Source organism: Arvicola amphibius, chromosome 9, assembly GCF_903992535.2.
Source record: "Arvicola amphibius chromosome 9, mArvAmp1.2, whole genome shotgun sequence".
NCBI lineage: Eukaryota > Metazoa > Chordata > Mammalia > Rodentia > Cricetidae > Arvicola > Arvicola amphibius.
Genome location: NC_052055.2, coordinates 75125574 through 75140924, shown reverse-complemented (window position 1 = coordinate 75140924; position 15351 = coordinate 75125574). Strand labels below are relative to the sequence as shown.

At 41.9% G+C, this 15351-nt stretch overlaps 1 protein-coding gene across 1 annotated transcript in view; it reads right to left on the bottom strand.

Annotated features, from left to right (window-relative positions):
• Positions 1–1480, bottom strand: part of Opn5 (opsin 5) — a 48208-nt gene extending 46728 nt beyond the window's left edge. The window contains exon 1 of the mRNA XM_038344146.1: positions 1351–1480. Coding sequence (XP_038200074.1) covers positions 1351–1480 — 130 coding nt within the window. The remainder of the gene's footprint in view (positions 1–1350) is intronic.
• Between the last annotated feature and the right edge of the window lie 13871 nt (positions 1481–15351).

Here is a 15351-nt window from a genome sequence, read left to right as displayed (position 1 = left end):
TTGGCAATAGAGCACTTCTTTTTTTAATATCACGAATTCTTTCCGCCTCAAGCACTGACCATAGAGGGATCTTGAGAACTTTCTAATGGGTTTTTCTAATTTCAGGAATTACGTGAAATTCTTCGCCAGTCATAGACAGATGAGAGAAGGGAGAAGAGAGGGGAGGGAGGGATAGTGGAAGGAAAAGAGAGAGGAGAAAGAAAGAAAGAGAGGTTGAGAAACCAGGCTTGAACCAACACCTGAAAATATTAAAGGCATATAAACCTAAAGATGGAAGCTCACCGCATGCCCAAACTTAATGTAGCAACTTTAAATTAAATAAATGTTGCAAATATTTATTTAAAAAAACAGGGTATCACTATGCAGCTCTGGCTGGCCTGGAACTCTTCTATGTAGACCAGATTGGCCTCAACCTCACAGAGATCTGCCTGCCTGTGCTTCCCAGATGCTGGCATTAAAGATATGTGCCACCATGCCCAGCCAAATGTCATAAATCTTTATTTTCTGCATTAGTACAATCCAATATAAATATAATATAAACCAGAAAGAAGAGCTACACGTATACTTTAATTTTTTCTGGTAGCCACATTAAGCAACATAAAACACACAAACAAATTAGTTTTGACAGTTTAATACTTAATCTAATCCAGGAATTATGAGTTCAACAGGTACTTTAGGTTTCAAATATTTGTGCATTATTTTCCCAGTTCTAAGCCTCCAATAGGAGGCATGCATTTTCATTGCAATATGCTCCTTTGAAAGATAACTGTTTGTGTGCCCAGGAGCCACGGGTGGTTGCTGGATGAAAATACAGTCTAACATTATACAGGCAACCCTGTGTGAGTTATACACCAAAATCTTTTCATCCTAGACTGGTTTCCACTCATCATCAATGTAATTTTTGTCTTCGCAGTATCGATAAGGTGCAAAATCTAAGACAGTGTCTACTGTCACTGCTGTCCGGGGCCACAGTTCCCTGGGTTGTGAAAAGAAGAAGCTGAAACATTTGGCCAGCAAATGGTCTAAGGGCCATTCTTTCAGGACAGAAATATATTCATGATCACTCTTTTAATATTCACAAAGCAAACCTACTAGTTAAGCAACCAAAATGAAACAATCTCTAGATAAAGAATTCACTGTGAAAGTTCTTTGGATTATCAGTGGAATATTTATCCCTAATGACAGTAACAGTTGTTTTTATGAAACATTGTTTGACTGCCGTAATGCCTACCCACCTTTCCCCACCTCCACCAATCCCCATGTAAGTATCAGAACTGTTTGTGCAAAATCAGCCCAGCCTGTGACTTCTCTCAGTGCAGCCTCTGACACAGAAGCATTATGGAAGCTTACCGATGATTGTTAGGTAGAAGCCAGCCACTAAATCCGCTTCCCAGGAAAGTTTGGAAGCAAAGGGGTCCTCATCTCGAAGATAGTGTGGCAGGTGCTCGTCCTGGGGTGGGGCAGTGTGGTTTAAGGCCATGCTGTCTGCACACCACCGGGGTCTGTAAAGCAAATCAGCAGAGATCTCAACAGATGGAACAGTAAGTCCCTTTGGATCCTCTCACAGACGCTCTGCTTCCTGTACAACAAAAGGCGCACTCCGGGGCCCCATGGGGGATTAGTGCCCAGGGAGAAAAAGTTCAGCGCCTTTCTTAAATGACGTAAATACACCAACACTCAGTTGTTCAATTTGCAGTCTGGGCAAGGCTGCATCTTCTCCTCAGGCTTCCTCTGAGCCTTTTCACACCTCCGAAGACTAGCTTGTCCTATCGCTCCTTCGCAAACTTTATAAAGCCCTGAACTAAGAAAAGCTACTGTGTGAAATGCGGGCACGATGTACACTGTCTGATTTGTCAAGAGCCCAGCGTCTGTGATAGCCCTATCTTCTCCACTCCCTACATGTTCGGTGAGCTGCAGAGTTCTGCTAAGCGGAAAAATGGGGCATTCAGTGCAAAGGAACGTGGCCGCTTCTCTAAATGAAGCCAAGAGGTCAGAGATTGACAGGGTTAACCTGAAAGTTGAGCTGTTCATGAATGGCTCAGGGATGCACCAGCCTCCATCCACAGCTAAGCAACTATGACGGTTGATGGCTGCTAAGAGAAGGAAAGTCAGTCTTCTTTGGGGATGTGGCCACATGGTCCAGCAGGTTGCCCTGAACCCAACACAAATTGGACTCAGTGTGTTATTTTTTTAAAAGTGGAATTAAGAGGCAGGGGTGATCTGGGAAGAGTTGGAATGGAATTGAAAGCATTATATATGTACATGATATTCTCAAAGAATAAATGTTAAAAAAATACGTATTAAAAAATTAATGGCTGGAGTGCTAGTTCAGTGGTTAAGCACACACAGTACATGTATAGAGAACTCAAGTTTGGTTCCCAGAACTCCAATTGGGTAACTCAGAGTCACCTGTGTCTCAGGTCCAGGAAGATCTGGTACCTCTGACCATAGGCATTAGCACTTTCTACACACACACACATACATGCACAGAATCACACATTCATTCACACAAAGATTCACATGCAGAAACGCTAACACACACATACATGCATACACATACACACTCACACACACAAAGACATGTTTATGCACCTACACATACATACACACACTCAGAAACACAGAGTCACAATCACACATATGCACACATACACAGAGAGACACACACATATGGGTGATGGGGAACCTCCTTTGCCAATGGGCTTTGAGAGGCTGGAACAGGTTGTGTGTGGCCTTGGGCACCAAAATGGTGCACAGTGGCTTCCCCCCCTCTGTCTCTCTCTCTGTCTCTCTCTGTGTCTCTCTCTCTCTGTCTCTCTCCCTCTCCCTCTCACTCCACCTCTCTCTCTCTCTCTCTCTCTCTCTCTCTCTCTCTCTCTCTCTCTCTCTCTCTCTCTCTCTGTGTGTGTGTGTGTGTGTGTGTGTGTGTGTGTGTGTGTATCTCACCTGGATGCTGGATTCGGTTCCTGTTTCCTGGTCATACAGAGGGAGGACTGTGATCTGTGAGTCCCCCTTAAATAAAGAACACCTTATTATACTTAATTCTGATTTAGTGTAGGATTAATTTATTTGTGTTCTCTTTAATATGGGTGCGCACATGTGTATATACACATAGACACACACTCACAGAGACACACACTCACATACATATCCACATACACACAATCACACATTTAAGAATGAAATATCTTAGGAAAAACTGTGCCCGTTTAGAAAAGAACTGGGTCTTGACTAAGAAACCCAAAGTTCAGCCTTAGGAAGCTTTAGATTTTCCTAAAACAAAGAGCAGCTATCAGGGCACTCTCGTTCAGCCGCAGGATAAGATCCTGAGCAATGAGGACTCCTCCAAAACACACAGAATTGTGTGTTGTTTCTTTAGAATTTTTATTTTGAAAGGTTTACCAAGAAAACTTGTGAGTGGCACTCGGCAAAAAAAAAAAAAAAAAATAGTCCCACGCTACCCCTACGTGGTAAGAAAGAAGTTAGTACCTCTGGGAAGTGACCCACACTCTGAGATAAGGACATCCAGTGGGGCAGTGGGGGGATTCTTACTTCCTGGCATATAAAGAGGAGAAAAGCTTCTTCCAAGGGTTCTCTTCGGAGCTAGCTCATTTCACACTGCGCCAGCAAGTGTCACTGTTCTGCCCTCTGAGACAGTAGATGATAGCTGTCAGCCTCACAGAGGGCGACCAGCAATCAGGAGATGTCACAGGGTATTTTCGATTTCTGCAGAAGGACAGATTCAACCTCTTTCTGACAAGACAGTTTATAGCCCACACAGGGCTTTTCCGGGAGAACTGGCATGTGACAGACGCTACTGCAATTCTGGACACTCTGTTAGTTAATATCCGTTCCCCTTCTCTCCAGTAGCTACAGAGGGCTGGACTGGAAACCCTGGCTGCCACGTCCACTCTGTCTCCAGCCCTGACCCAGACAAAGGTTTTCCTTTATCTGTCAAGCTCCTGACTGCCCTCATTCTGGTAAAGCCTTTCAGCACAAGCTCCCAGGCCCTCTGCTGTCCGGTCCCTTAGATTCAGACACACAAGATGCAGGCTGTCAGATCTGGCACTCACCCTCCCGTCTTAAGCAGATCCTTAAATTCTGATCTATGGCAACTTGTGGGAAAAAACACATCTGACGTATCTCTCACGCTCACAATCAATCAGATAGTGGATTTCTTTTCTGTTTGCCATTTTCCCCAATGTGTGTGATTGCCATGGTTACACTGCATGATTGCTTGTGCGGGAGCACATGTGTGGGGCATACACATGGAGGTCTGAGGTTGAAGCTGACAACCGCACACAATCTTTCTTACACTGTTGTCAATCAAACCCAGAGCTTGCATGGATCATTTTTGCTAGTCCATCCCTCTGTGTCTCCATCTCTGCCTCCCAAGGCTGCAGTTAAACCACACCCACCTGAAATTTTCTGTGTATTTCTGCTGAAATATGCAAACCCTGGTCTTCACACATGTAGGGTGTGTTAATTTAGGTGCTGAGCCAACTCCTTAGCCCTAACCAACGAACTTACAAACAAATTGTACACACAGAGACCAGAAACCCTATCTAATTTTTACATACCATGGTGCTTACTTTTCCCAAACTTACAAAGGTTTGATTATTCATATTAGCATAAGCCTTTTAGCAACAAAATATACTTTACTGTTCCCACTGCATAGCCAGTAATTGTTTGACCATAAATAAGGCCACCCAAGGCTTTCTTGTAACATTTCCCACACACACAAAGTCAAAATCACCTCCCACTCCTAATCATACATACAAATTTTAAATAACTCTTGGAGTCTTACAATACATGTGACAATATAGATCTATCTTCTATCCTCTATGGATCCATATTAGAAATTAAGTGATAATTTGAGGCATAGCCAGGCCCAAGTCCTCATGTCTGAGCAGAAGGGACTTGTAAAATGGCTTGGTGGCAGATACAGGGAAGGAAATTTTATAAGGTCACTCACAAAGCAAACACACACAAGTTATTACTGAGGAAAAGAGCAAAACCAGTCCAGTTTTGCTGATGGGCAAACTGCCTAAAAATATAAAAATGCTACATGAGAAATTTTCCTCTGGCTTTCTAAATTTCTTGTAGTTTAAAAATAAGAAATAACAAAAGTCCTAGGTAGTATAGATAGTGTGCACACATAAACACTGAGTGCAAATTTCTGACCCCAGATTGTCTTGCCCATGACCTACTCTGGCTCCATGAACTCTTGGCTCTATGTGTGTATGTGTGTGTTCCGTGTGTGTGTCCCATGTATGTGTCCCATGTATGTGTCTGTGTGTTTATGAGTGTGTGTGAGCCTGTGTGTGTGTGTTTATGAGTGTGTGTGTTTATGAGTGTGTGTGTGTGTGTGTGTGTGTGTGTGTGTGTGAGATGAGAAAAATTTCTTCTGGTGAAAAATTTCTACCTGAGAACATGAGATTCAAAATTCCTATCTGAGAACATGAGATTCAATCCATCAGCACCTGTGAAAATTCTGCCCTAAGGAGCCTGTGAAGCTAATGACAGACACCTACCATTGGGATAAGAGGCATGATAGAGGTTATGTCAGTCATGGATGAGAACTGTAAATAATGCTATGAAAGTCTAAACAAAGAAGCCCATCAAAGAAAGATGATCAGTCAAACCTGAAATAGCCAAGCCGGGGGCAGAATTTGCTGAGTGGTTAGCCTGATTCAGATGTCACGTTGCTGGTCTGTACAGGTCTTTTAAGTGAGGCCTACTTTTCCTTTTATCTGAACAACAAAAAATCAAGTTCATCATTGCATAAACTCCAAAAATTCAAGCCCAGCCTAGCAGGTCAGAAGCGATCACCTTTTCCCTTTCCCCAACCCCAGTGAGTCAGCCAGTATGGGTCAGGATTGCACAGGGCTTGGCTTAGTAAAGACATGGGAGAATGCAGCTTGGCTTGAACTCCTTGAACTCCTGCTTTGTCTCCTCTCCCCTCCTACTCCAATCTGAGTCTTCCCCCATTGCGCCATCCCAGTGGAATCTAACTCTTCCCGTTAAAAAGTGAGCTGGAAAATTCTGTTGTCACAGTAACAGAGGAACTGCTATTACAGCTTAGGAGAAAACGTTATGTACCAATAAATATTTTAAGTGAAGAAAAACATAGGGAAACAACATAGGAATTCATGCTTCAAGGACTAAAATTGATTCACATTTTATATACATATATTGGTATACACACATATTTTGTACATATATAAGCATATACACATGTAGTGGCATAGTTATTATATTCAGCTTACATTATATGCAGCTTACAAATTTATTATATGCAGCTTTACATTTCATTTGGCGAGGAAGGTTCTTAATGATGCCCATAATTCTCAGATAACTGCCAATAGTATGTCACTTTTTGAAAGATTGATTGTGCAAATTTTAACATAAGATTTGTTAGTGGTTATTTTAGTAAAACATTCAAACCATCAATTTATTCATTCATACATGTATTTATTTTCGATACATGATGCACAGGCCACTAATGAGTATGTGGTACTTTTTGGAATCTGAAATTGAAGAATTTTATTGCTCTTGATTTGATTTGAGTTTTCTGCATGGAACCTTTGGAGAGTCCTGAAATTTTACCACCCAGGCAGCTGTTCCCAGCTGTGCTTTCTCTGAAGTCAATCAGAATTCCAGATCCCACGTGATATCGCCAGGATTTCCTCCCTAGAAATTATGTCTTTTCTTGCTCCCTGAGTGTCCTATAAACTTAGCAAGCTTAAGCCGGGCTTTAGTAATGCTTTTCTTCTGTGTGACCCACTATGGATATTTTAGAAATGCACACAATAATGTCAATACGGTCCTTATTTACCATTGATCAAATCTGATGCTCTTAAAAAGTTGGGATTATTCTGACAACCATTATTGCGATGTAGTATGTTCCTACTATAAAATGAAACTAGCCAGATATCATGGCCACATATGAAGTATAAATCAAGAAATAAAATAGTTTTGGAGCACAGATCCCGGAAGCCATGGTAAGATTTATCTTTAGAGACTGCTAATGAGTTTTTTGCCTTTTCAACCAGCAAAATGCTCAGAGTCATGAAGAAAACTAGAGATTGTCTGAGGGTGCATGTCACACAGACACACACACTTCCAATTATGTGTGTGTGTATGTGTGATCCAATATGATCTTAGGCAATAAAACAAAATAGCATTTATCTTTAACCCACTTAAGTAAATATATAGGAGGATACATGAAACACATGGAAGCAAGGCAGCAAGAGTAAAAGAGGAGATAAAGGGTAGAAAAGACATCAACGTTTTTGTGCATAACCGAGCGAACAACAGAGTAATCAATAAACTCAATATCTTCCAAGCCGCGTGAGAAATAGAGCAGTGTTATCTGCTGAGAATAACAAGCTTTATGTCAATTTATTTTTGACAATTTCAGCTTGAAGCAGAAAGAAAATTGTAAGTGATAGAAGGATCCACTTGAATATTTCAGATTGCCACTGGTGTCTTAAACTGTCTCGTCTCATGAAGCCCGTGTTAATTTTATCCACCTTCTCCTCTGAAATTCTAAGCAGCAAGTTTTAAATCAGTTTAAGCCCACATTGTCTTCAACCTACCTCTTCTAAACAAATTTCACAAGGTACGCATCTTACATAACAGTTATTAGTGTAATTGTTTGTCTTCAATAACTTTTACTCAAAGGATGAGAAGGACTTGGACTCACGAGGCTAGGTAGTGTTACCCGTCTCCAGGACAGCAAACATTGAACATCTCTGTCTTGGAACCTTGCACACATCCAAGAACCCTTCCTGGGAAAGCAGGCAAATAACACAACCCTCTGCACCCAACAACGACAATTCTTGGCCTACGACTACCCCAAGAGCACACAGAACACTGTACAGCCCCGATATGGAGGAGAGATCTCTGAATCCTCGTCCGCATCATCAAGGAACTCAGGACCCATGATCCTTACCTACACCCTTGACTTCCGTCTTACCACAGCCATCTCATCTACTCCTCTACCCTCAAAACACACAAAAAGAAATTCGAGAGGAGAAAAGAACTTTGAGAAGGGGTCCAGGAATCCCCTAGCTTACTCCTCAAATTCAAATATTCCAGCTCTGAGCTCACAGGTCTGTGCAGATCATGAACTACAATTCACAGCCCCAGAACAACTACACCTAGTGACAACCAACAGGAAACACTCGGAACTGATAATAAAGGTCAGCGTGAAACATGTGTGGACCTTTCAACAATAGAATATATTCATTCCCTCTCAAAAATGAGGTCCATCGCAAGGTTTAAGAAAAAGTGCAAAGAGGAGCATACAGGCTAAACACATATTTGTCAATGAAACAGGGTATTTCAGGAAAAAAAATCTGAAATGATCTGAAATGCTATTTTTTAGATGCCGTTTGTAAGCATTATTTGATAGCTATGGACCGAAACTCAACAGGAAAAATAAATAAATAACTTCCTCAATTACACATCAGTATTTAGAATGAGGGCTCTGATCAGTTTCTACATGGTTCCTTGTTCTTACAACATTAAAAAGAAGAAGAAAGAAAGAAAAATAAAGAAGAGGAGGGAAGAAGGGCACCCATCCCTATGCCACCCCTATCAAATCCAGGTCACGATCTCTTTGCCCTATGAATCACACCTGGGTAAACCCTCTCACTGACCGCTCAAGTCCAAGCTCGATTTTGGACAGTAGATATTAGAATGTGTCCTTTCTAAATTATTTGAACCCTCTGTTGAAACTCACCGTGGGTTGAAGGGCCACAACCAGAAGTGTCCTTCCTGGACTTCTAGCCAGGTCTGCTCAGATCGGCCACGTCTCTTTATTGGTTCTTTCCAAAGCAACACTCCGGTTGCTTTGCACCTCCGCGGATGTTAAACATTATTGAATATAAGGTACTCATTTTCTCGACGTCGCCGTTCTCCCCACCCCTTGACTGAAAGGACCAATCATATCCTTGGGGAAAACACACACACACACACACGCTCATATTATTGAATTATGAGCAGAGATGCAATTTTTGGAAGCTTAATTTATCAGTGATTAAAAAACAGCAGCAGCTACTTGGCCCTTCTATTGATCAAAAGAGTGGGGGACGAATGCTCTCTGCAGACTGTTCTTTAAACACCATATACTTGCTCTTGGCTCTTCGGATGCTAACGCCTTCACTTAATCTTTTAAATAACTGAATGTTAAACCTTAAATCCTTTCTGCATGATTTATCTTCCAAGGCTATCCTTTCGATCAAGTCAGATTCTCCTCAACTACCTAATAGAATTGCCAGAGAAGGCTACTAAAATAGGAAAAGAAAAATGTGTAGATAACTAAGATTTCCAGGCAAAAATGGAGAGCTTGGGGGTGGGGGTGGGATGGGAGTAAGGGGAGATGGGGAGAGAGAAGTGGGAAGGGGAGGATGGGGAGAACTTGGGGAAATGGGACAGTTGGAATGGAGGAGAAGTGGATATGGGAGGAGGGAAGTATATATCTTAATTGAGGGAGCCATTTGAGGGTTGGCAAGAGACTGGACTTTAGAGGTGTTCCCAGGTGTCCAAGGAAATGTTCCCAGCTTGTTCCTTGAGCAGCTGAGGAGAGGGTGCCTGAACTGGCCCTATACTATAGCAACTCTGATGAATATCTTGCGTATCACCATAGAACCTTCACCAGGCGATGGATGGAGATAGAGAAAGAGACCCACATTGGAGTGCAGGACTGAGCTCCCAAGGTCCAAATGAGGAGCAGAAGGAGAGAGAACATGAGCAAGGAAGTTAGGTCCGCACGAGGGGTGCGCCCACCCACTGTGACGGTGGGGCCAATCTAATGGGAACTCACCAAGGCCAGCTGGCCTGGGTCTGATGGAGCATGTGATCAAACTGGACTCTCTGAACATGGCTTACATGAAGGGCTGACTGAGAAGCCAAGAACAATGGCCCTGGGTTTTGATTCTACTCCATGTACTGGCTTTGTGGGAACCTAGTCTGTTTGGATGCTCACCTTCCTAGGCCTGGATAGAGGGGGGAGGACCTTGGACTTCACACAGGGCAGGGAACCCTGACTGCTCTTTGGGCTTTAGAGGAAAGGAAAGGGGGAATGGGGGGAGAGGGAGGGAATGGGAGGAGGTGAAAATTTGTAATAATAATAATAATAATAATTAATAATAATAATAATAATAATAATAATAATAATAATAATACTTATCCAGGCCCACCTTAGTAGTGTGTCAGGACTGAAAACAAAGTTAAGTTTCTTTACAGAAAGCATTTTCAGTTCGTGGTCTGGAAACGAGACTTCCCTGTGAATGGCACTGGGGCGTGGCGGTTTACAGACATTGTTCCCCTCTGCTCCACAGCAGTGAGGTGATGAAGTCGGCTGTTACTGTAACTCTTTCTGATAAGAACATCACAGCTCCAAAGAACTCTGGTGGTCAGCTAAGGCTGTAGTTAACCAAAAAGCCCATTTTATCAGATCCAGAAAGGTTGCCAAGCTCGTAAAGGTCAAACTGTGTTGCCTAGTAGTTTCTCATTACAGGTTTGCCGGCAAAAATCAAGGACTAAACCCTTAAGAGCATTATAGTTTGAATATGAAATGACCCCGGGATCCTGTATCTGAATGCCTGGTCCCCAGCTGGTGGCTCTGCTCTGGGAAACTGGGGACCCTTAATAGAGGAAGTGGGATACCAGGAGGCAGGCCTTGAACATAAAAAGCAGCCCCTTCCTCCCGTTCCAGCAACGATCACCTTGCTTCCTATTTTGCAGAGATGTAAGCAAGCTGAACCACAAACTCCTATGAGCACAGCTTCCAGTCCCTCCACTGCCGTGCCTCTCTGCCTTGATGAACTGCAGCCCCGAAACCTTGAGTCCAAAGAGATCCTTCCTAGTTCAAGTCCCTTACACCATGTATTTTGTCCATTGGCCAGAAATGTGATGGATACATATAGCATTGTTTTAAATAATATTTTTATGAAGAAAAGGAGCATTACTTCTCTATTAGAGAAAAAACTGTTACATGACAATGAACATAATCTTTCTGGAGAAATCTTCTGAGAGATGAGAATCTTTCTGACCAGGCCTCTGAAGAAACGTTCCTAGATATTTCTGCATAAACGCAGTTTTAAATAGCCTAACCAACCAAGATGAAACTTGTGCTTCTTATATGATAAGATCCCATTTTTTTGAAAGGTTGTCAAAATATTTTTAAACTGTAATCTTTTAGACTGCCACAGTCACTATGGAAATCAGTGTGGTGCTTCCTCAAGAAGCTAGAAACAGATTTACCGAACAACCCGTCTGTCCCACTCTGTATCCGTAGTCCAAGGGCTCCACAGCCTACTGCAGAGATACTCGTGCATCTTTGCCCATTGCTGCTCTGTTCACAATGACTAGGAGATAGGATTAGCGAATGTGCCCATCAGCAAACAGACGCATAATAGAAACATGGCTCATGTACACAATTCCATACTGATCAAAAGGACACAAACACAATATAAAGGGAAGAAAGTTCATGTGTTAGTGACCTAAAATTCCATCCTAAGGAATTAAGGAATTGCAAAACGAGCAATATAAACAGAAGAAATGGCACACTGAACGTAAAAACTACAAGGCAACAAAATGAAAACATCAAGTCAACAATGAAAAATCAGCAGCATTACAAATGCCCCTTGCAGTGTTTCCTGGACAGTGAACTGGAGAGGTGGCTCATTTGGTAGAGCACCTCCCGGAGCACATACTGGGTTTGAACTCAGTCATGATGTACACCAGGTGGAATGTCACACTCTGTAAGCCTAGTTCTTAGAAGGTGGGATCAGGAAGGTCAGAAGTTCAAGGTCATCCTCAGCTATATATTGACTTGAAGTCCAGTCCGGAAAGCACTCAGTTCTTAGAAATGAATGCATTTAACACTGGCAAACCCTTGGGGGAGTGAGGATGAAGGCTATGCCACTTCCCACATGCCAATGTACCCCCAGCTACAACTACCATATGCCATTTGTGACAGCCTGGTGTCGTTTGGATAATTATTACAAATTCAATAGAACATAGAACACGGAAAAACAGAAGTTAATACATACATTAGCAAGCGTCAATAAAATTCTACATACTCTAAAAGAGAGAGAATGAATTTCCCATTGGGCAACATAAAGACTAAACACCACCTTGTGGGAAGATTTACTCTACTCCCTCAATGCACTGTTTGTTTGTTTGTTTGTTTGTTTGTGTCTGGTTTTTTACCCAGTGCCTAGCTAGGGCGATAGTTTTAAAAACAATAGTGATAGTGGTGGTAATAATTAGTATTTAAATGGCTACTAAATGCTGAATCTATATAAGGCAAACATGTGTACACCTGATAGTATATAGATTATATAGATACAGAGATTGTATTTGCGTAGACATGTTCATTGTCTTGTAAGCATAAATAAATATGTATGTTGTAGAGGGTGCATTCAGAGAGGTGGCCCAAGCCCAGAGGATTATGAATGAATCACAGATACTAAGCATTGAATTGTTTGTTCTATTGGAACTTGGTTTTCACCTTGCACAGATTATGGTTGTCCCCTGAGTCTTCACTCTTGAAATAAAAATGATACTTTACTTATTTGCAGGAGCACACAGTAGAGAGGTTTTAAACTTTTTTAAGAGGAAATTTTGGAATTTTATAGGAAATTTAAATTTTTTAAAAAATGGATATTTTTAAAAGAACAGCTTTTAAAATATTTAAATGTATAAGACTATAGGCATTCTAAGTTTATAAAATTTTTTATATTATTAATATATGATCTTAAAAATAAATAAATAAATAAATAAATAGGTTAAAAATTAGTGCCACCGCTATGAGCACCAAATACTAAACACCAGAAACTGGGATGTTCCTATTTTATGATACAGCAATACAATGACTAAGCAGTCTGCCATAGGGCTTGGAGCAGCAGTTCTCAACCTATGGCAATCAAAAGACCCATTCACAGGCGTAGCCTAGGACCATCCACATGCAGATGTTTGCATTGCATTGCATAACGGTGGTGGCAAAATTCCAGTTGTGAAACAGCAATGAGAATGATTTTAAGGTTGTCACCACAACAAGGGGTGGGAGGGTCACCACAACAAGGGGTGTGGGGTTCACCACAACAAGGGGAACTGTATTGAAGGGTAACAGCATTAGGAAGGTTGAAACCACTGGCTTAGAGAATATCTCCCCTTACCTAGAGTCTATTCAGGCTTAAGAACATACATCTAGCCTCCTTGCCTTTGATAACTTTGTCAAGCTTTAGCTATTTTGATAAATTGAATCATATAAGAAACTGTCATCTCCTGAAGGTTGCACTATGAAAGGACAAGGAAAGTAATTTGCAGTCTCCTCATGGACTATATTTTATGGTAAAATATAAAATAGCGCCATTCCCTGAGAGGTCTGCAGGCCAGGAGGGGCAGTGGGTCCCAGGCAGGGAGCTGCACAGCAGGTGGGAGACCCCAGCAACTCACCCGGTCCCACGAGGAGCCACGGCAGGTGAGAGATAGATATGGATAAGCACTCATGCAGGGAAAGTAGGTATTTATTTAGTGGGTTATAGGAAGGGAAGGGGAGAGGAGTGAGGGAAGGAGAAGGGGGACAGAGAGAGAGGCAGAAGAGAGAGAAACAGAAACAGAGTGGAGGAGGGGAGAGAGGAAGAGAGGAATCTACCTCTTCAGGAGAGAGTTGGAAAAGAAAGAGCTCACAGACTGGAAGAGGAAGGAAGGTCTGCTTGCCTTGGGGGAAGGGAAGGGGAGTGGGTGGGGCTTGTGCCTTAAAGGGACAGGACAGACCATTACATTCCCATCTCTTTTTTATAATAAAAAGGCAGGAAGTTAGACATGGGTTAAAGCAATTGGGACAGTGGATTCTCAAGCCTCCTTCCTGTTTATTTGTGGGCATTGTCTTAGGGGAACCTGAAAAACCGGATGCTGGTCACATCCTGGGGTAGCTGGTCTCTTTCCTCCTGTCTGGTGTTTGTGATATGGAAATGTCTGTTGTCTTTTATACCTTTTTTAAAGTATTGGAAGAACAGAGGACAAAGTTAAGTTTAAGAACAGAAAATTTTTTAGGAGCAAGGAATTGAGACAAGTGTATCTGACCTGTTTAGGGTGAATTCTTTAATTCTGCTCCCTGGACCTCACAAGAATTTTTTTGGGTTTGTGAAAACATAAGTTTTAAACAGCAGCATATTTATACCAGAATAACTGTGGCAGATATTGTTGCATAATGAAAAGTATCTTTAAGACTATGAAAGGCAGCATGAGAGAGAATTTTGTTAACTTGTAGCTTATTAGAATTTGTTTGGTGAGGCTGTCCTTTTAAATGACAATACCTCTCAGCTGTCAAACTGAATCAGAGATCTTTGAGAGAAGGATAAAATTTTATTTCAGTTATTGATTAAAAAAACAACAGAGAACTTACTTGGTTGGCACCTAGAGCTACTCCTCAGGGTCCTCCATAGTCGCTGAGGGTTGTATTTGCCTTTTGCTGTTTAGCGCAGGACCTGACAGGCATCAGAAGATCCTGTGGACTGAGAAATCTGTAGGAACAAGCCCACCTTGACCTGAGCAGCAAGGCTGTCAATTCCAGCAATGCTGTCCACATCTGGAGGTCTTCACTTTAGATGAAAGGCAGTTTTTCCAAGTGGTCGATGCTTGGCAGTTGAAGTAAGGGTGGACGTTGTTTTGTGCCCATTTGTCTTCTGTCTTCTTTGGAGGAAGTAGAGAGCTGCTGCTAGGAGCCAACCTGTCTCTTCTTGTTATGGAAAGTCTTTTAATAATTAAGCATTTAAATGCCATATTCCCCAGGTCTCTGAGCAGCTGGGGGCTGTTTAGCAGATATAGATCAGTTATAACTACAGTACAGTATCTGCCTGGAGAGCTGGGTCCGAGCTTGATTGTACTGGCTCTTTATAGGTAAGATTTACAGTTGTAAAAGACAGAAAGAAGAAAAACTGTTTGCAGTAGAAGGTTAATGGAAGAACTGACAATAGTAGAGAACAGCTTAATATATCTTAAAGCAGGGTTGGACTAAATATAGCATATTTTTTAAAAGACTTCAAAGTACATAGCAATTTAAAACATGATACTTATTGCTTTGTCAGTCTGGAATGAGATATAATGGGCAGACAATTATAACATTTAACAGTAAACATAGGTGTTTAAGTTACATGTATGCACACACATATACTCTCTCACACACACACACACACAGAGTGAACAGGAATTGGGTGAAGTGGATGCTCTTGGTGGGCCCTGTCAAAGGCATGCCACTGTGTAAAACACATGTAACAGAGTCAGCGCTGCTGGGAACCAGGCAGGGAATACCTCCGTTAAAATGGTGGTAAG